This window comes from Phacochoerus africanus, chromosome 5, assembly GCF_016906955.1.
Source record: "Phacochoerus africanus isolate WHEZ1 chromosome 5, ROS_Pafr_v1, whole genome shotgun sequence".
In the NCBI taxonomy this organism is placed as follows: Eukaryota; Metazoa; Chordata; class Mammalia; order Artiodactyla; family Suidae; genus Phacochoerus; species Phacochoerus africanus.
Genome location: NC_062548.1, coordinates 44144935 through 44162817, shown reverse-complemented (window position 1 = coordinate 44162817; position 17883 = coordinate 44144935). Strand labels below are relative to the sequence as shown.

At 61.7% G+C, this 17883-nt stretch overlaps 4 protein-coding genes and 1 long non-coding RNA gene across 8 annotated transcripts; 3 read left to right on the top strand and 2 right to left on the bottom strand.

Annotated features, from left to right (window-relative positions):
• The first annotated feature begins 1667 nt into the window (after positions 1 to 1667).
• On the top strand, positions 1668 to 7643 carry LOC125127568 (uncharacterized). The gene is made up of 4 exons (XR_007134986.1): positions 1668 to 1838; positions 2198 to 2437; positions 5511 to 5651; positions 6666 to 7643. It is a non-coding gene; the product is annotated as an uncharacterized LOC125127568 (long non-coding RNA).
• A 285-nt stretch (positions 7644 to 7928) lies between these two features.
• CLDN9 (claudin 9) lies at positions 7929 to 9531 on the top strand. The gene is made up of 2 exons (XM_047779164.1): positions 7929 to 9183; positions 9318 to 9531. The coding sequence occupies exon 1, from the start codon at positions 8428 to 8430 to the stop codon at positions 9079 to 9081; it is 654 nt and encodes a 217-aa protein (XP_047635120.1). The 5' UTR covers positions 7929 to 8427; the 3' UTR covers positions 9082 to 9183; positions 9318 to 9531.
• Positions 9532 to 9750: 219 nt separating this feature from the next.
• Positions 9751 to 13428, bottom strand: CLDN6 (claudin 6). The gene is made up of 2 exons (XM_047780777.1): positions 13343 to 13428; positions 9751 to 10998 (listed from the first exon to the last, which is right to left on the bottom strand). Exon 2 carries the CDS (start codon positions 10970 to 10972, stop codon positions 10307 to 10309), a length of 666 nt encoding a protein of 221 aa, XP_047636733.1. The 5' UTR covers positions 10973 to 10998; positions 13343 to 13428; the 3' UTR covers positions 9751 to 10306.
• Positions 13429 to 14057: 629 nt separating this feature from the next.
• TNFRSF12A (TNF receptor superfamily member 12A) lies at positions 14058 to 16092 on the top strand. The gene is made up of 4 exons (XM_047780778.1): positions 14058 to 14209; positions 14928 to 15032; positions 15270 to 15404; positions 15484 to 16092. The coding sequence occupies exons 1-4, from the start codon at positions 14116 to 14118 to the stop codon at positions 15537 to 15539; spliced, it is 390 nt and encodes a 129-aa protein (XP_047636734.1). The 5' UTR covers positions 14058 to 14115; the 3' UTR covers positions 15540 to 16092.
• A 236-nt stretch (positions 16093 to 16328) lies between these two features.
• Positions 16329 to 17815, bottom strand: HCFC1R1 (host cell factor C1 regulator 1). Of its 4 annotated transcripts, XM_047780781.1 has the most exons (4): positions 17548 to 17769; positions 17180 to 17236; positions 16938 to 17066; positions 16329 to 16696 (listed from the first exon to the last, which is right to left on the bottom strand). In XM_047780781.1, the coding sequence occupies exons 1-4, from the start codon at positions 17640 to 17642 to the stop codon at positions 16561 to 16563; spliced, it is 417 nt and encodes a 138-aa protein (XP_047636737.1). In that variant the 5' UTR covers positions 17643 to 17769; the 3' UTR covers positions 16329 to 16560. The 4 variants fall into 4 exon arrangements, with proteins under 4 accessions (XP_047636737.1, XP_047636738.1, XP_047636736.1 ...); XM_047780782.1 differs by lacking the exon at positions 17180 to 17236 and having other exon boundaries at positions 17548 to 17815; XM_047780780.1 differs by having other exon boundaries at positions 16938 to 17444; positions 17548 to 17651.
• Between the last annotated feature and the right edge of the window lie 68 nt (positions 17816 to 17883).

The following is a 17883-nucleotide window of genomic DNA, read 5'->3' as shown; positions in this document are numbered from 1 at the left end:
TTTTTAGGGCCACACTTTCGGCATATGGACGTTCCCAGGCTGGGGGTCAAATCCGAGCTACAGCTGCCGGTCTACACCATAGCCACAGCAATGCCAGATCCGTGCCACATCTGTGATCTCACACTACAGTTCATGGCAAGAGGTGTGGAATAAACCACGTCTCTTACCTGGGCACAGGCGCCATCGAGCAGACTGTCTCAGGACAATTGGAGTGATATCCTTTCTAAGTTACCTAGAAATGTTCTCATATTGTTGGTTTGTTTTTTTTGTTCACTTTTTTTTGGTTTTTTTTTTTTTTTTTTGGTCTTTTTAGGGCTGCATCCACTGCATATGAAGGTTCCCAGGCTAGCGGTCGAATTGGATATAGAGCTGCTAGCCTATGCCACAGGCACAACAATGTGGGATCTGAGCTGTGTCTGCCACCTACACCACAGCTCAAGACAAGGCAGGATTCTTAACCCACTGAGGGAGGCCAGGGATGGAACCTGAATCCTCATGGTTCCTAGTCGGGTTTGTTAACCACTGAGCCACGAAGGGAGCTCCCTCATATTGTTTTAATAAAGGTTTCCATATTCTGATTTTAAATAAACTGACTCTTTTTCTGATGGTCACCCATCTGTCATTACAATTGTTCTTCACGTTAATGCAAATGCTACATGCCACACTTTGCTTTGGAATTGATATCGTTTCATCTTTTCCATAAGATCACTGAAAGGAAATTTGCAAAGCTCTTGACCCACACCAGGAGCATCATTCCGGAATCTAAGGGCAAACTCGAAAAATGAACTCTCTCCTCATTGGCTGTCCAGGGGAGCGGGGCGGGGCGGGGCGGTCTGGAGGCTGGTAGCAGCTCAGTGGACCCTCAGGACAGTTGGGGGCGCCCCCACACAGCGCCTGGCCTCAGAGGTGGTGGGGGTGGAGTCTGCGGCACCTCGGGGCACTGTGATTGGCTGGGGCCGGGTGAGGGCGGGAAGACCTTGACAGCGCTAATGCCTCTGATTGGCGGCCAGTGGTAGCTCGTGCCAGCCGCTAGGCCGCTAGCGCATTGGCCTTTGATTGGCTGGAGTGCGGGGCGCTCGGCTCCGATTGGCTGCCTCCTCTGCCCCCCGCAGCGCGGCGCGTGGCAGCCTGCTGGAGGGATCTGGCATCAGCTGGTTGCGAGCGTTCGGTCCTGGCGCAGCGGCAGCGGCCAAACTGGCGGCCCGGCTACCCCGCTCTCGCTCGCACCCGCGCCTGGCCCGCTCCGGCGTCTACTCGCGGTTGGGCCGGGCCCGCGCGTCGCTGTTGCGGACGCCACCGCCCGCTCCGTCCCTGCCGCACCCGCCGCTGCCCGGACTGCCGCCCGGCCTGAGCACCGCGCCGCCGCCGCCTTCGGCGCTCTCCCTGGCCAAGCTGCCACCGCTGCCCGCGCTCCCGCGGCGGCCCGAGCCGCTGGCGCCCTGGGGCCCCGGCGCCCACTTGGCGCTGCCTGAGCTGCCGCCCGAAGCCTGCGCACCCGCGCCGCCTGCTGCCGCTCTCGCCCTTCAGGATCTGCCGCGCCTCCCCGCGCCCGCGCCGCCGCCCGCGCACCTGCCCCTGCCGCCGCTGCCCGAAGCCGCGGTCGCCGCCACGCCGGGGCCCGTGGGCGCGCGCGGCCGCCCGCCCCTCATAGCCGAGCCCCCCCCGCAGCCGCTGCCGCAGCTGCCCGCGCGGCCCTCACCCTTCAACCTGCTGGCGCCGCCCGCGCCCCGCGACGCGTGGCCGCGGCCTGTCTTCCCGCCGCCGCAGTTCTTCCTGTCGCCCCCGTGCTGATCGCCGGGTCCTTTCCTCGGTCGCCGCCCGGGAGGGTCTGCGGGCGGGTGAGTAGGCAGCCCTGCCTGCACACGGGGGTTGTGTCCTTCGCCGCCTTCCGTGCGGGCAGATACAGAAGGCAGGTCTGGGCCGGGCGAGTCGGGAGCAGCCCAGGTTTGAGGGAGGAAGGGGCAAGTCTGAAAATAAGCTCATTTGCAGGTTGGGGCCATTTCTTTTTCCCTACTGCCCTACAGCAAGCCTCCTACCTGCTCCTTTGAGAGTGTAACTAATCCCTCGTACTGATAAATTTACTGGTGGTCCTCGCGGGTGGGGCCGGGGAGCCCACAGCCCGGGGCTTGGGGAAATTAAAACAAGGTTTAAAATGCTTTAGAGCGCCAACGTCTCATTTTCCCTTATACAACCAAAGGTTTGGATGCCATCGCTAAGGCCCTCCTCTGCTTAAGTTTGTGTGGTTTCCTGGAAACTCAGAAGCTGCCTTCCAAGTCAGGAAGTCAAGCTTTCAGGTGAAATCGATCTTGGGGTCCCCTGGGCCTGGGTGCACCCGAAGGCAGTAGTGTTGATGGACAATCGATACTGGGCCCCTGACCAGGAGTGTCACATGCAAGGGCTGGGAAGTCCTCCCCCAGCAGACAGGAAAGCTCCCAGGGTGAGTCATGAGAGGAAGCCCCTGTTCCGTCCCCATGTTTACCCCACCCCCATTTCTCCCCAGCATGTTTAACAAAGAATAAAGTTCTCTTTGTTACTCAGGTGGTTTGGGCTCAGGTAACCAGGCAGACGTCCTATCTCAATGGGCTCTTCTACAGCAGCTCAGGAGGCATCAGGAAGCCAGCCTGACCGTGGGGGACCCCTGAGAGCCTGAGACCTACCAGCAAGCAAAGCAGTTATGCATTTTCTGAGACTGTGGTAGCGAATCATTGCAAACTGGGTGGCTTAAAATAATAGACGGCTATTCTCTTTCGGTTTTGGAAGCCAGAAGTTCCAAATCAAGGTGTCCCAGGGCCACACCTCCCCCCAGGTCTCTAGGGGAGGAGTCTTCCTTGCCTCTTGCAGCTCCTGGTGGCTCCAGGCCTTCCTTGGTTTGTGGCTCCAGCACCGAAGTCTTAACATGATTTTCTCCCTTGTATTTGTGTCTCAGAGCTCCCTCTTGTTTTTTGCTTAGGACACCTGTCACTGAATGTAAGGCCCCCTCTAAATCCAAAAGGATATCATATTGAGATCCTTAACTATATCTGCAAAGACCCTTTTTTTTTTCCCCCTTGTGTTTTTAGGGTCGCACCCCCAGCATATGGAAGTTCCCAGGCTAGGGTCGAATCAGAGTGGCAGCTGCCAGCATACACCACAGCCACAGCAACGCCAGATCCGAGCCACATTTATGACCTACACCGCAGCTCAAGGCAATGCCAGATCCTGAGTGAGGCCAGAAATCAACCCTGCATCCTCGTGGCTACTGGTGAGATTCTTAACCCGCTGAACCACAGCAGGAACTCTGACCCTTTTTTTAAATAAGGCCGCGCTCCCAGTTTCCAGGGCTTAGTGTCGACGGCCACCATCCAGTCCATGGAAGCAGTGTCCCCTCCCTGTGGGGCTCTTCCTCCTCCCAAGCTGTCTTTCCACTTCCCTTGCTGAACCTGAGCCTCGAGTGCCCTTGGAGCCCTGGGGCAGGATCCAAAGGCACTAGCGCCTGGGTAAATCTCTCACTGGCACAGGAAAAAAAAAAAAGACTTTCTTTTTCACCGAGTTGTGGCCGAGTTCCCACTCCTGCTGGCTTGCTGCTTCCCCTGCCCTCTTTGTCCTATTGTCAGGGTCCTTGCCCACAGGCAACAAGGATTTGGAGGTGCTGCCGGTGGGGGGGTGTTGTCCTGCTGGGAAGGGCTGCAGTTGCGCTGGGATAGACCCAGAGCTGGTGCAGGGATCAGGGATCCAGACAGGCCGTTTCTCCAGGCAGGAGCAGAAGCAGTTGGTTCAGGACAGGAGCGGTTCGATTTGAAAGGAATTCTCCCAGACTGATAATGCCTCATCAGGTCAAAGGACACAGCTCTTTAGGGTGCTCGAAATGGTTGTTCCTGGTCGGTCTCCCCAGTGACAAACCGCCTCTGCCAGTCCCCGTCTGTTTTTTTTTTTGCCTTTTCTTGGGCCGCTCCCTCGGCATATGGAGGTTCCCAGGCTAGGGGTCCAATCGGAGCTGCAGACACCGGCCTATGGCAGAGCCACAGCAACGCTGGACCCTAAACCCACTGAGCAAGGCCAGGGATCAAACCTGCAACCTCATGGTTTCTAGTCAGATTCGTTAACCACTGCGCCACAACGGGAACTCCCAGTCCCCGTCTTGATCCGCAGTCAGGAGTCAAGTCTGGCAGGGAACAGCACGTTTACCCCCTTCGAGGGCAGGCCATCCTGGGGTAGGGACTGCCCCTGGCTGCAACTGAGTCTTTTCTTATGTTCTCATATCTTGGACCGGTTTGGGGACCCCGATTTTCCTGCCCCAGGCCCCCCTGCGCCAAGTGTAGGGGCTGAGGGTTGTTTGGTGTCTGTGTCCGGGCGAGTCTCGATCCTCTGATTGGTTCTGGGCCAGGACACCTTTGCACGCAACTAGGCTGTCGGTGTCCAGCATGCCTTTGGTGTCTGTCCTCACTGTTGGATCCTGATCGCCGGCCTCCTGTTTTTTGATAAGCAGCCTGTTTGGAATCACCCAGGTCCGAGTCCCTCTCCTGTCCTACCTAACGCTCTGGCTGCTTCCCCTTCGAGCTAAGAATCAGTAAACGAGCCGGGCTGGACGGAACGTGTTCCTGGGAAGACGGCCCCCTCGGAAGGTGGGATGGATGGCTAACTGCCGCTGGTTGAAGGCTGACAGTTGCCACTGATAGTAAAGTTAATTGTTACCCTGTCCCTGGAGTCTCCCGGGCTTACAGATGGAACTGCCATTATGTTCTTGACAAGATCGGCTTGTCCCAAGTCAGTACCCAAGATAAGCCCCAGGGCGGGCAGGGCACATGTGGCCTGGCAGATGCCTTCGGCCACCCTGGAGATAGGCAGGTCAGAGGTGGGCAGTTGTGACCGGCCCAGCCAGGCCCTGGGGTGGCATTGACACCAGGTCTGACCAGAGCCCAGGGATCTGCGAGCAGACATGGTGCCGGGACACGGGCGGCGTCCGCCACGGTGAAAGGGAGGCCCTGGTGGGCCATGCTTCCCGTGTAATCAGATCCAGATGCCCTTCTCCGCCAAGACGAGCCTTCCCGGAGGAGGAGGGCCTCTGGAGGAAGAGGGCGCGATGCAGGTGGGAAGGCTGGGGGAGGCTCAGCCTGGGGGACCTGGGCCTCAGGCTGTGCCGCCTTCAGGGGAAGAGGGAGCAGGAGGCGCAGCCCACCCTCCGGAACTCAGCCAGCAGTGCTGGGCAGGGAGCTGCCGGGGCTTTGAAGTCTGGGGCTGCATCCGGCCTGTCCAGCTTCCTGCCCGTTTTCTTGGCCAGGGTCCCTCTGAGCTTGCATCCTGGTCTGTGAAACGGGGCTGCGAGCCCGGGAGAGTGATTCACGGACGGCACGGTTCCTTGGCTCCTTTTGGGTTCCTTTTGGTTCTGGAGCCAGAAGTTTTCAACCTGCAGCCTCCTCCCCAGAGAACCTGGTGATGCAGCCTTGAGGGGTGGTGATCTGTAGCCCCATAGCCACCTCCAGACCCTCTAGGCCCCGTGCTGGCTGCAGTCGGTTCCCCGCTTTTTTTCTCAGGGACAGCTCACCTCTAAGGGAAGCAAGACAGACAATAGGATTGGAGTAACCCCCCCCCACCTCACCTCCACCTCCACCTAAGCTGAGCTCCGGCTTCCGCCCACCTGAGCCTCCCGCCCCTCGCGCTCCCAGAGAACAAAGGTTAGAAGAGGGGAGGCCCCTCCCCCGCCCCTTCGGGAGGCTGAGGCTGCAGCGGTGGCTGGGGTGGGGATTCTCGAACTCTGGAGGGTGTCATTGAGATGCTAAGCACACCCTGGGGGTCCCGGCCGCTCCCCGTCCCTGCCTAGCCCCCAACTTTAACCCTTCGGTTCCCAGATCCTGCTGCATCCAGGTTGACCTGGGGGCCCAAGAGCGGGTCTGGGGCCGCCTAGCTGTGGGCGGAGAGGGCCGAGGGAGGGCGGCACACTCCTGCCTGGGTGCCCTGGGCATCTGCCCTCTGCTGCACACCCTCCCCAGCGGGTCTCCTAGTTCTAAGAAACTTAGGGTCCCCTCAGGACTGTGTCTGGGCAACGGTGACCTGGTGGGTGTCGTGCCCCCACCAGGTCCTGTCATAATGTTAGGGGTTAGAGCTGCCCTGGAACAGGTGCCCTTAGAGCAAGGCCTGACTGCAGGCGCACCGGCTGCCCGCGTTATCTGTGCTGGAGCAGCACTCAGCACTCAAAACTAGGAATGTCCCGGGCAGATCAGGTGAGTTGGTCACCCAAGGCCAGAGGCGGACTGTCTCTGGGCCTGGAGAGAACAGGCCCCTGGCTGGGGCTGCCCAGGATGGGAGGCCTTTTGTGAGAGAGTCTGTGGGCCATGCAGAGATTCTGGGCTGCCTGCCTGACACCTGCCCAAACCTGTGTGTCTGGATTCCTGGGGCCCCAGAGGGAGCCCACTGAGGCTTGCCTCTGCCCTTCTCCCCAGCACCCCCTACCCCCATGGAACCTGAGGCCTCAGGGGCTGTATGAGCTGCCCCCCCTGCCTCCCTGCAGGCTTCCCCCTGCCCATCACCGCCAGTGGGGAGCGCTTTCCAGCTACCTTCACCCTCCCGTCCTCAACCTCAGGCATCCCAGTGCTGACCGGGATGACCACCGGCCTCTCTGTGGAGAGGCACTGGCCGTGCAGGAAGCCCCTGACCTACTGATTGACCCTGGCCTCTGCTCTCTATTTTAGGGTCTCTTCTGGGGCACGCCCCCTTTTACAAATCTGATGAAAAGATAAACCTGTCTTCCAAAAAAGATGCTGAAACCCATTCCCGGAAACAGCGCACCCACTTGCAGCTAGAATCCTTTATAAATCAAGCCCCCTGGACAGGTGAGGAGGCACCTGGCACCCCCGCCCCTGGGCTGGAGAGACTGCAGGGACCAGGTGGGCACCCCAACCCCACTGGCCGGGTGAGCTCGGGCTTCCTTGGAGGGCCAGGCCGGGTGGAGGTGAGGGGCTCTCCCCATGAGGCCTCCCACACACCCTGGAGGGTGGAGCCCCCAACTCCCTATTCACACGGTAATGCTCAGTTCTTAGCACCTAGGGAGGGGCTTGAAGGAGCTTGTGACCCTCCCCCTCCCCAAAATGAGGGGCTTCCTTGGTTGGGTCCCATGATGTTTCTCAAAGGAATCTTTGACCCAAGGAGGCCAAGGAGCTTGACCTTCCGTGATCTGGCCCTGGGGGAAGGGCAGGAGTTGAGCCAGGGTCTGTGACTCCCAGGCTGCGCCCCCACCAGGGGAGTCTTCACGCGGGCCTCATCCCCTCTATCCCCTGTGGTGTCTCACTCCTCGAGGGGTCCTGGGGCTGTGCGCCCACCTAGGGCTGGTGCCTCTGTTACTCTCCCCTTGCACCCCCGCACCCCCCAGGCTCCTGTGCTCTGCTCCCCTCCCCCACCTCCGCAGCATCCCTGGGCCCCCAGACGCCTGCAGCAGCTCCGCTCAGCCCCCGGTTTCAGCAGTGGGGCTGGGGAAGGCACACCTGAGCTGAAGTAGAAGGGGGGGTGGCTTTCTAGGCCGTTGCCTGGGCGATGCCACCTGAGCTGGGCGCCAGGCACCTGTCGCCAGGGAACAGTGCGGTTGGGGCCCCTCCCTCGGGAGCCACCAGGGCCACTGAACTGAGACGGGAGACAGATCGGATTCCGGGGAGAGTCCTGGGCTGGAGGGCAGGGGGATGGGGTGGGGTGTGCGGTACTGGGGGCAATGGGTTGGGTGCATTTGCATCATGAAACAAAATGGGGTGGGGGAGAGCAAAGTGGGGGTGGCCGGAGTTTGGGGGCAGGGGCAGGCGCCCTCCTGCTTCTCCATTCTGCGCCGTCACTTTATCACCCCTCCATTCCTCACCCCCAGCCCGTCCTCGGTCCCTGCGTCCCCACAGGCGTGGATGTCCTCTTCTGGCCACTATCCCCCCCTTCCCCCCCACATTGACCCTGTGCCCCCCCCCCCCCCCGTCCCACCCCCAGGCCCGCCTCCTCCCGTAACTGGCTTCCCCATCGTGGCCTCGCAGCTCCTCCCCTGCCTCGGCCTTAAAACCCCACCTGCAGCCCCGAGCCGGCAGCGTTCCCAGGGGGCACCCACCCGGCGAGCCGCTCCGCAGTCGCTGCGCCAGCTGTGTCTCCTCAGCCTGAAAGTGGGTCGGGAGGGTCTGGGCCCGCGGGGTCAGATCGGCGGTGGCAGCGGCGGCTGGGACCTGACTGTGAGGCAGGAGCGGCGGCCACGGGGATCTGGCCTTGAGGGGACACCAGCCATTCAGCGGAGCAGGACTCGAGATTGATTTTCTTGCCGAGGGTCAAGACACATCTGCGAGGGGTGCGGAGCGAGGCGTGAGGACTCTTGGTCAGAGGACGCTGGCTCCCGCTCCTGCTGGGCACCGAGACCCCCGCCCAGCACATCTGACCCGCTTCTCAGGATCCACCAGGCCTCCCAGAGCTGGGAGGATCTAGCCGAGGCAGCCCATGGCTTCAGCTGGCCTTGAGCTCCTGGGCATGAGCCTAGCTGTGCTGGGCTGGCTGGGGACACTGGTGTGCTGCGCCCTGCCCCTGTGGAAGGTGACCGCCTTCATCGGCAACAGCATCGTGGTGGCCCAGGTGGTCTGGGAGGGGCTGTGGATGTCCTGCGTGGTGCAGAGCACAGGCCAGATGCAGTGCAAGGTGTACGACTCGCTGCTGGCGCTGCCCCAGGACCTGCAGGCGGCCCGCGCCCTCTGCGTCGTCGCTCTCCTGCTGGCCCTGCTCAGCCTGCTGGTGGCCATCACGGGCGCCCAGTGCACCACCTGCATGGAGGACAAAGGCGCCAAGGCCCGCATCGTGCTCACAGCGGGGGTGGTCCTCCTCCTGTCGGGCATCCTGGTGCTGATCCCCGTGTGCTGGACGGCCCACGCCATCATCCAGGACTTCTACAACCCCCTGGTAGCCGAGGCCCTCAAGCGGGAGCTGGGAGCCTCCCTCTACCTCGGCTGGGCGGCGTCCGCCCTGCTCATGCTGGGCGGGGGCCTTCTCTGCTGCACATGCCCCCCGCCCCAGAACGACCGGCCCCAGGGACCGAGGCTGGGCTACTCTATCCCCTCCCGCTCGGGCGCGTCTGGGCTGGACAAGAGGGACTATGTGTGAGGTGCGTGTCCCTGGAAGCCTGCTACTCAGAACCTCGACCTTGTGCCCGGTGCCCTCCTCTCACCTGTGCCTTCTCCGGTCAGCCCCCCGCCCCCACCCCAGGTGAGACCCACTTTCCAGATGCTTGAGCCAGGCCTGGCTGCGTCGAAACCCTCCTCAGCGGGGTCCCCACCTCCCCCCAGGCAGGGTACCCGGGCCTGCCCAACTCCCCCAGGTTGCTTTTTTCTAATGTCCAGGATTCAGGATGGCCTCATCCAGAGGGCAGTGGCTTCTCATGCCCTCCCCAGCCTGGAGTTCTGCATTCGTCCCCTCTGGCATGGCCACTGCCAGCATCCAGAGGCCCAGGACAGGTCCTCTGGGAGCTGCCCGTTCCCTTCAGGCTGGGAGGCGCAGGCGCACCTCACCCCCACCCCACCTTCCAGGAGGGAATAAATAGAGCATTTGTAACTCCTTCGTAGCTCCTTTGATCTGTCATTGGGCAGGGAAGACCTGATGGCCTCCCCAGGGGCCATCAGGACAAGGCCTACTCCAGGTCCTGTCTGTCCAGTGGGTAACCTCACTCAGGCCATGCCAGGCTTGAGGGTAACGCGGAGGGAGGGAGCCACTTGTGCCCACCTCCTCCTGCCAGGCTGGCACTGAGCAGCCTCCCAGCAGCACCAAAGGCAAGTATCAAAATGAAACGTGCTTTATTTAGAAAAAACTGGTGAGTGTGGACAGGACCTGGCAGACGTGCACAGGGGTTGAAGCTGGGGGGTCAAGCGCCGAGGGGGCAGGACTCATGAGGGAGGAGCCGGAGGTCTGAAGATTGGGTGGTTCTTTGGTAACTTAGCGCCTACTGTCCTAGCGGCTTCATGAGGCTCAAGAGCCCCTGGGGGTTCCAGAAGCCTGACCTTCGAGTGAAGGCTTGTCCCTGCAAGCCTGGGGAACCCTTGCCCCCAGCGACTGCAGGAACTCCTGAGGACAGGGTGAAGGCACCTGGCCGGCAGAGAGCTTCACACAGGACCCTCAGCTCCAGGTGGGTCTCTAAGACGGGGGTGTCCAGGGTGGAGAAAGATGCACAAACTTGGAAGCATCGCCTCTCTGGCTCCGTCTTCCAGGGGTGAGGATCAACCAGGGGCCCACATCTGAAGCAAAAGCAACCCCGAAGCTGTCACGGATCACCGTCTCCGTGGTTCCAGCTCAGGGTTAGGCGCCAGTGTCATGGGAGCCCCCACCCCCACCCGAATTAGACATAATTCTTAGTGGGATACTCAGAGGGACCCCGAGAGGCAGTGTGTGGGGCTGATGCTGAGTATCGGGCCATATAATGGCTGGAGCCCTGGGATCTCCCCGAGGGACAGGTGCAGCACAGGAGCCCACCACCCAGCAACAAAAGGCCAGAGGCCGCCCAGCCCAAGTAGAGGGAGGCTCCCAGCTCCCGCTTCTGGGCCTCAGCCACCAGGGGGTTGTAGAAGTCCTGGATGATGGCGTGGGCCGTCCAGCACACGGGGATCAGGGTCAGCACCCCTGAGAGGACGAAGATGATCCCAGAGGTGAGCACCAGACGGGCCTTGGTGTCCTTGTCCTCCACACAGGTGGTGCACTTGGCTCCTGCGAGGTAGACCAGCAGGCCTAGCAGGACCACGAGGAGGGTGATGACACAGAGGGCGCGGGCCGCCTGCAGGTCCTGGGGCAGCGCCAGCAGCGAGTCGTACACCTTGCACTGCATCTGGCCTGTGCTCTGCACCACGCAGGACATCCACAGCCCCTCCCAGACCACCTGGGCCACCACGATGCTGTTGCCGATGAAGGCGGTCACCTTCCACAGGGGCAGGGAGCAGCACACCAGGGCATTCACCCAGCCAAACAGCGTCAGGACGATCCCCAGGATTTGCAGGCCAGCGGAGGCCATGGCGAGGCTGAGGTGGAGGAGCTGCCCTGGGAGGCAAAGCAGAGTAACGTTAAGACCCAGCCCCCTCATTCCTAGTAAGTGCTAACCCCCATGCCACATGGCGCAGCCGCCACACAGGTCACCAAGAGAATGAATTCTGGGCATTGGGTACCATATCCTTTAATGTGGGCAAGGCATGGCCCCCTGAGCTTTATTTTCTCAGGGGCAAAAGGAGCCTTTAATACTGGTATTTTTTCCCCACTAGTTATGTGACAGGCACCAGTTTCTAAGAGGAAAAAAGTAAGCAACCCAGTCCTGGCTGTTTTAAGCGCAAATGAAATAGGCTAGTCCAGGGCTTCAGCCACTTTGGGTACCTTTTCTCAAACAGCAAAAGGGCTAAGGGGATCAATCACCAGCCTGCAATTTTTTTTTGTCTTTTGTCTTTTGTCTTTTGTTGTTGTTGTTGTTGCTATTTCTTGGGCCGCTCCCGCGGCATATGGAGGTTCCCAGGCTAGGGGTCCAATCGGAGCTGTAGCCACCGGCCTACGCCAGAGCCACAGCAACGCGGGATCCGAGCTGCATCTGCAACCTACACCACAGCTCATGGCAACGCCGGATCGTTAACCCACTGAGCAAGGGCAGGGACTGAACCCGCAACCTCATGGTTCCTAGTCGGATTCGTTAACCACTGCGCCACGACGGGAACTCCCAGCGTGCAATTTTTAGGTGCTTTTCACAGGGCAAATGGATGGTGGGTTGGCTTGAGCCATGTGTTCAGGCTTTAAACTTAGTTTTAGTAGTTAGTTCCCTGGTGGCTCAGCCGGTTAAAGAATCAGCATTATCACTACTGAGGCTTGGGTCACAGCTGTGGTGCAGGTTGATCCCTGACTCTGAAACTTCTGCATGCCATGGAACCAGTTTCAAAAAATTAATTTTTTTGTAATTCCCGCTGTGGCGCAATGGGTTCAGAATTGGATGGCAGTGGGTGGACTCCCTGGCCAGATGCAGTGGGTTAAAGGATCCAGCGTGGCCGCAGGTGCGGCTCAGATTCAGTTCCTGGCCCTGGGACTTCCATAGGCTGTAGGTGTGGCCATTTAAAAAAGAAAAAGTTTTCAAATTATTTATTTATTTATTTATTTATTGCCACACCTGTGGCATGAGAAAGTTCTGGGGCCAGGAATCAAACCCGTGCCAGCTGTGCCCCAAGCCTCAGCAGTGACAACACTGGATCCTTAACTTGCTGCACCGTAAGAGAACTCAAAAAAGCAGAAACAAAACTTAGTTTTAACATCAAGAGTAGAGATCCAAGTTTCCACCCACCACCCAACATAAATGTCCAAACCCTCACCCCAACTTGGTAACCCAACAGGCGGTTACCAGTTTGGTCTTAAGATCTTAGGTCCCCCACGGTTGGCCCTGGCTTGCCTGCTCCTGCCTGGTTCAAACCAGCCCCACACAGCCACACCCTGGATGGGGCAGGAGAGATGGAGGGGGAGGGGGAAGCGTACCCCGCCAAGGTGTGTATTCTTGCCTCAAATGCTATCCTGTCAGGATAGAATTACCCCGAGAAGCGAAAACCTTTGGAGTCTGTCCGGGGAACCAGCTGCCCTGGGCAGCTCTGGCCCCTCACTTCTCACTCGGTGTTGGAGGCCGCCGCACAGGATCGGTTCGGGTCAGGGTCCTGCTGTGGCGCTTCCGCTGTCTAAAGTTATGCCCGCGGCTCGGGCCTCAGTGTAGCACCAGTCCTAGCAGGGTGCCCAGAGGGTAGGCTTTCCACCCCTGTGCACCCCGTCCACAGCCAGGCCGAACTCATGACCTCGGGGAAAATTGGGCCGGGCGGGCCATGCAGCGCTAATCCCAAACCTCCCGCCCGGGCCCTGCCAGCCATGGCACCAGGCACCACTCCCTTGCAAGCGCGTCCCGGCCCCCGACCCTTCCCTTCACTAGCGGCTCCCACACTCGATCCGTATTTCCTTTCCGAGTTTGGCCCGACAGAGGGTGTCCTCAGGCCTCCGGCCAAGAAGCCGCGAGCCTGGGAGGGGTCTAAAGACTGGCCCGCGGCGGGGTCCGCTCCCACAGGTGAGGGGGAGGGGCGCCCCGCCCCAGAGAGCCGCGCCGGCGGGGGAGGGGCGCCCGAGTTTCGGTGCCTTTGTCCCCGGGAAGGGGGGAGGGGCGTTTAACCCTTCTGCCGAAGGACCCCGTCGGGGCCGCGGCTTTGGAGCAGACCCCAGCCCAGGGGCTCGCCGCCCTAGGTCGCCGCTGCCGCCGGGAGATCAGTCCAGGATCCTCCCATGCACCCCAAGTCAACGCCGCCACGCCCCCTGCACCCCTCTCTTGGAGGCATCTGCCCCTCCCCGCCACCCCCCCCATGCACCCTTTCCCCAGCCTCACCTTCGAAGGGGCCCTCAGGGACTCGGAGTAGCCGGCGGAGTATGCGGATGGGGCGGAGGCGGGGGTCTTAAAGGGGCAGTGACGTCACCGCACCACCGCCCCGAGGAGGGGCAGAGACCCCAGTCCAGACCGCGGGGCAGGCGCGAATCCCAACCTGGTCAGTGGGGGGCGCTCGAGCCCGGGGCCTCTGTTTCCACATCTGAGCCGGGTGCCCGCCCTCAACTGGCTCTCCGTCGGGGCGGCCGTGGGGCACCGCGCAGGGTGCCGATCCGAACACAGATTGGATCTCAATTCTTACACTCACCTAACCTTCCCGAGCCTTGGTTTACCCTGCAAAGTGGAGACAACAAGCCCACCTTTTACCATCTAACTACCTTAGGACGGTAGCAGTTGAAGGACGCAGTATTATTATTTTTGTTAGGTTTTTATTATCACACCCTCGGGGCCCATAAGAAAGCAGCAGTATCGTTGTTTCGTGCTAGATTACCCCCCTGGCCCAACACACACGTCCCGGCCTTTAGCACCGAGAAGGCATGGCCAGAACTGCGTCTTTCCGGCGTTCTGGACGCTCCCGTTCGGAGACAGTGTCAGTTGAGCGACTGACTGAACTTAAGGAGCTGGGCGGGACCGGGCGTCCAGGGTTGGATCCTGGGGCGGGCAGAGGCGAGGGATCCGCCCCGGAAGGCGGGGGCGAGGGCGGGGCCGGGGCCGGGGCCGTCTCTCCCGGTCCCCCTGCGGCGAGCGCAAACGGCGGCGGTCGCCGGACAGGCACCATGATTCTCGCCCCGCTGCGCCCGCTGCTGCGGCTCCTCGTGCTGGGGCTCGGGCTGGTGCTGCTGCGCGCCACGGCCGGAGAGCGGGTGCCAGGTATGCCCGGCCGGGACTGGGCGGGAGCGCCGTGGGGGCCGGGGGAATCCGGGGTACGGGATTGGAGAGCCGGCACTGGGGGTCCAGAGGAGGGGACCGAACAGGAGGGACGAGGCGGACAACGCTCCCGGGTCCGGACAGGGCCCATCTCGTTCATCCGTAGTCCGAGCCTTTTTCCCGCCTGTCCAACCAACTCAGTGGGGTGGTGGGGAGGGCTTCTGTCCTCCGAGTCCGGCCTCGGAAGTGGAGAAAAAAGTTGGAGGGAGGGATGTTTCGTCCGGTCAGGCGGCACACCCCCAGCCTGATCAATACCGGGTCTGCCCAGGCCCAGCGACCGAAGGGGGGGGAGGGTGTTGAGAGGCACGGAGGTCTGTGCCCCCTATACCATGTGGGGTGCCCCCTTCCATCCGGTGACTTCAGTGCCCAGCTATGCGGGGGGGAGGGACCGGGGTCGGGCCGGGTGCCCAGTAATGAGTCACCCGCCAGCGGCGGGGGGGGGGGGCGTTATGGGGACCTGACCTCCCCCCCGACAGTGTTTCGCGCTGCGCCCCTCTCTCCCCCGCACTGCCGTGACCCGGTCGGGCCGTGCGGTCACCTGTGAGGAATGAGGGGGGGAGGGCGCCGGTGACTCACGTTATTCGAGCTGGCGGACCCTGACCTCAGCCCCCAAAATAGCCGCGCCCCGCCCCCAGCCTCTGACCCGCGGCCCCCTCCCCAGGCACCACTCCCTGCTCTCGCGGCAGCTCCTGGAGCGCGGACCTAGACAAGTGCATGGACTGCGCGTCGTGCCCCGCGCGACCGCACAGCGACTTCTGCCTGGGCTGTGAGTGGGGGCGGGGCCGGAGGCGCGTGAACCGCAGGCGGGGGAGAGGGGTGCTGCGGTCAGGAGGGGAGCGGGGGGCTTCGGATCTGGGGAGTTAACAGAGGCGGGGGCTGCAGTGAGGAAGGGGCTCTGACCCGGGTAGGGGCCATGGTGGGACAAAGGCTTGAGCCGCGCGTCTGGGGGGCGGGGCTCGGTGGGAGAGGGCCGAGGTCTCTGACTTTGGGTCCCCCTCCCCAGGCGCCGCTGCCCCTCCGGCCTCTTTCAGGCTGCTGTGGCCCATTCTGGGGGGCGCCCTGAGCCTGGTCCTCGTGCTGGGGCTGCTTTCTGGCTTCCTGGTCTGGAGACGGTGCCGCAGGAGAGAGAAGTTTACCAGTAAGTGGGCTCGGGCCGCGCGCCCCCCGTAATTCCTAAATATCACTCCCGCTTTTGACACCTCCTTCTTGTCTTGCAGCCCCCATCGAGGAGACCGGCGGGGAGGGCTGCCCTGGCGTGGCGCTGATCCAGTGACAGTGAGCGGCCCCTTGCCAGCAGGATGCTGCGCCTGCCCACTCATCATTCATTCATTCATTCATTCTGGAGCCAGCCCCAGCCTCCCAGACACAGCCAGAGCCCCAGGCTGCTCCAGCCACAGGGGTGTGGAGGGAAGGGGGACGAGTGAATCACCTCCTGAGGCCTAGGCCCAGGCTTTGGAAGAGGCTTCCAAGGTGTCTGCCCAGTCTCTGGCTCCAGAAAAGGAGACCCTGGCTCACTCACACCAGACCGCTGACACTAAGGAATGGCAGTATTTGCACAAGGTTCCCCCACCCCCACCACGGCCTGGGAGCCAGGCTGACCTGAGGGACAGACACCACACCAGGCCCCACCCACTCAGATATACTGAATTTCCTCTCAGCCCTGGGGGTTTAGGGACCTGTTCCTAACACTAGGGGGCTGGCCCTCTAGTGGGGCTGGCCCTAACACACTGCCCCTCCAACCTCCAAAGGGGGGGGATATTTATTTGGGGGAGAAAGTTTTTTTGGGGGGGGAGTTTATTAATAAAAAAAAATCTTTAACTTTAAAAGGTTCGGAGTGGCATGATCCCCAGCCCGACTTTCCAGAGCTGGAGGGAGGAGTGAGTCAGCCACGGGGGTGGGGGTGAGGCTGTGACTCACACATTCTCAATGCCTGAGCCCAGCCTGCCAGGACCTGGCCGGGCCTTGACCGTTTTCCAGGGAAGATCTTGAGGAGAAACTCCAGCATCCAGGACCCCAGCCCTGCCCCTCCTTTTCCAAAGGCCCTGGGTTCCAGCCTGAAGCCTTCATTTGCTCATCAATCTTTATTGGGTTCTGGGGGGGGGGAAAATCTCCCTTCTCATGCTCCTGCCCCTCCCACCCCAGGACTCTGGGGGGCTCAATGTCCTGTTGAGAGAAGATCCTGGTGCCCAGAGGCCTGGTCTGGAGGAAAAGCAGAGCAGCTGGTCCCTCTGTGGGCGTGCTGGTCTTCCCTGTTGTGAGGAAGGAAGGAGGGCAGGGGCACTGTCCACCAGCACTCAGAGCTCCATTATGTCCACGGCTGAGGTTGCTGGGGAGTGGGAGGTGGGGGTGTCCCCCCGCCTCAGCAGCCGGAGTGCCTCAGGGATCAGGTTTCCAGGGTAGCGCCAGAGAAGCAGCTCGGGGCAAGAGGTTCTGGAAGAGGAAATGACAATCAGAAGAGAGCTGAGGCTGGCCTGGCAGAGCCACACCCCACCTGGTCCAGGTTCCCAGGGGCTCCTAGGCTGCTGGCACCTTCTTAGGAGCCAAGATGGGAAACAGCAGAGGTTGGCTAGAAGCTAAAAATAGCAGGATGAGGCAGAGCCTGGAGACTGGCTCTGAGGATTGGGTATGATCCTCCAGAAGGCCCCGCTGGTGGACTGTGGATAGTGCCTACCTGAGTAGGGGCAGAGCTGGGGAGAGAGCCATGGGGGGGCTGCAGTACGGGTGGTCATTGTGCAGGCTCAGCCGAGAAAAATGGGTGGCCATGTTCTCCTCAGACAGGAACTGCTTGCGCAGGGGCTCCCTGGGGAGAGACGGGGAGGCAGGCAGGCTGGGATATTCAGAGGAGAAGTAGTCTGATGGGGACCTGAGGTGACAGAGGTCTTGCTGGGAGTTCCTCCCTGCCCCCAAACTCACTGCTCCGCCTCCAGGCGCCGCTTGGTGCTCATGGGCACAGCTCCTCGGAGAGGGGAGCTGGGAAGAAAAGAGAGCCAGGAGCATCCCACCCTCTTGGCCCCATCCCAAGGATCTGCCCGCCTAAGCCAGCGAGTCAGCCAGGAGCGCCCAGCCCATCTCCGTCTCAGCTGACGCCCAAGTCACCCCCTCTCTCAAACCATCCAGAAGCCTGCCTGGGAGGTCTCAGTCCCCAGTCTCCGACCGTGGCTCAGCTCACGCCCAAGCCCTGCGGACAATCCCCACCGTGTGTCAGCCTGCAGACCAGCCTGAGGCCACAGCCAAAGCTCTTGGGCCCCCGAGCCAGGCCCGCCTAGGGCTCCCATACACACCTCGCGTCCAGGCCTCGGGGCACTCCCGAGGTGGCCCGCGGGTTGCGCTGGGCCCGACCCTGGGGGCCTCGCTCCAGGGGCTGCTGCAGGATCATTTGGGTTCGAGGTCCTGCGGTCTGAGGGGGTGGGATCCGGGCGACGGGGAGGGGCCTCCGAGGGCGTGGCCCAACGCGTAGGGCGTGGCTCTAGGCGTGCGCAGCGGCCAAAGTCTGCGCAGGCGCGGAAGGCTGACGGCACGCGGCTGGAAGGCGGGTCTGCTCGCTGCTCGGCGGGGTGGGGGAGGGGGCCCGCCGTAGCGGGGTTGCGGTGGGTACTACTTAGTTTTGGGATCTTCTT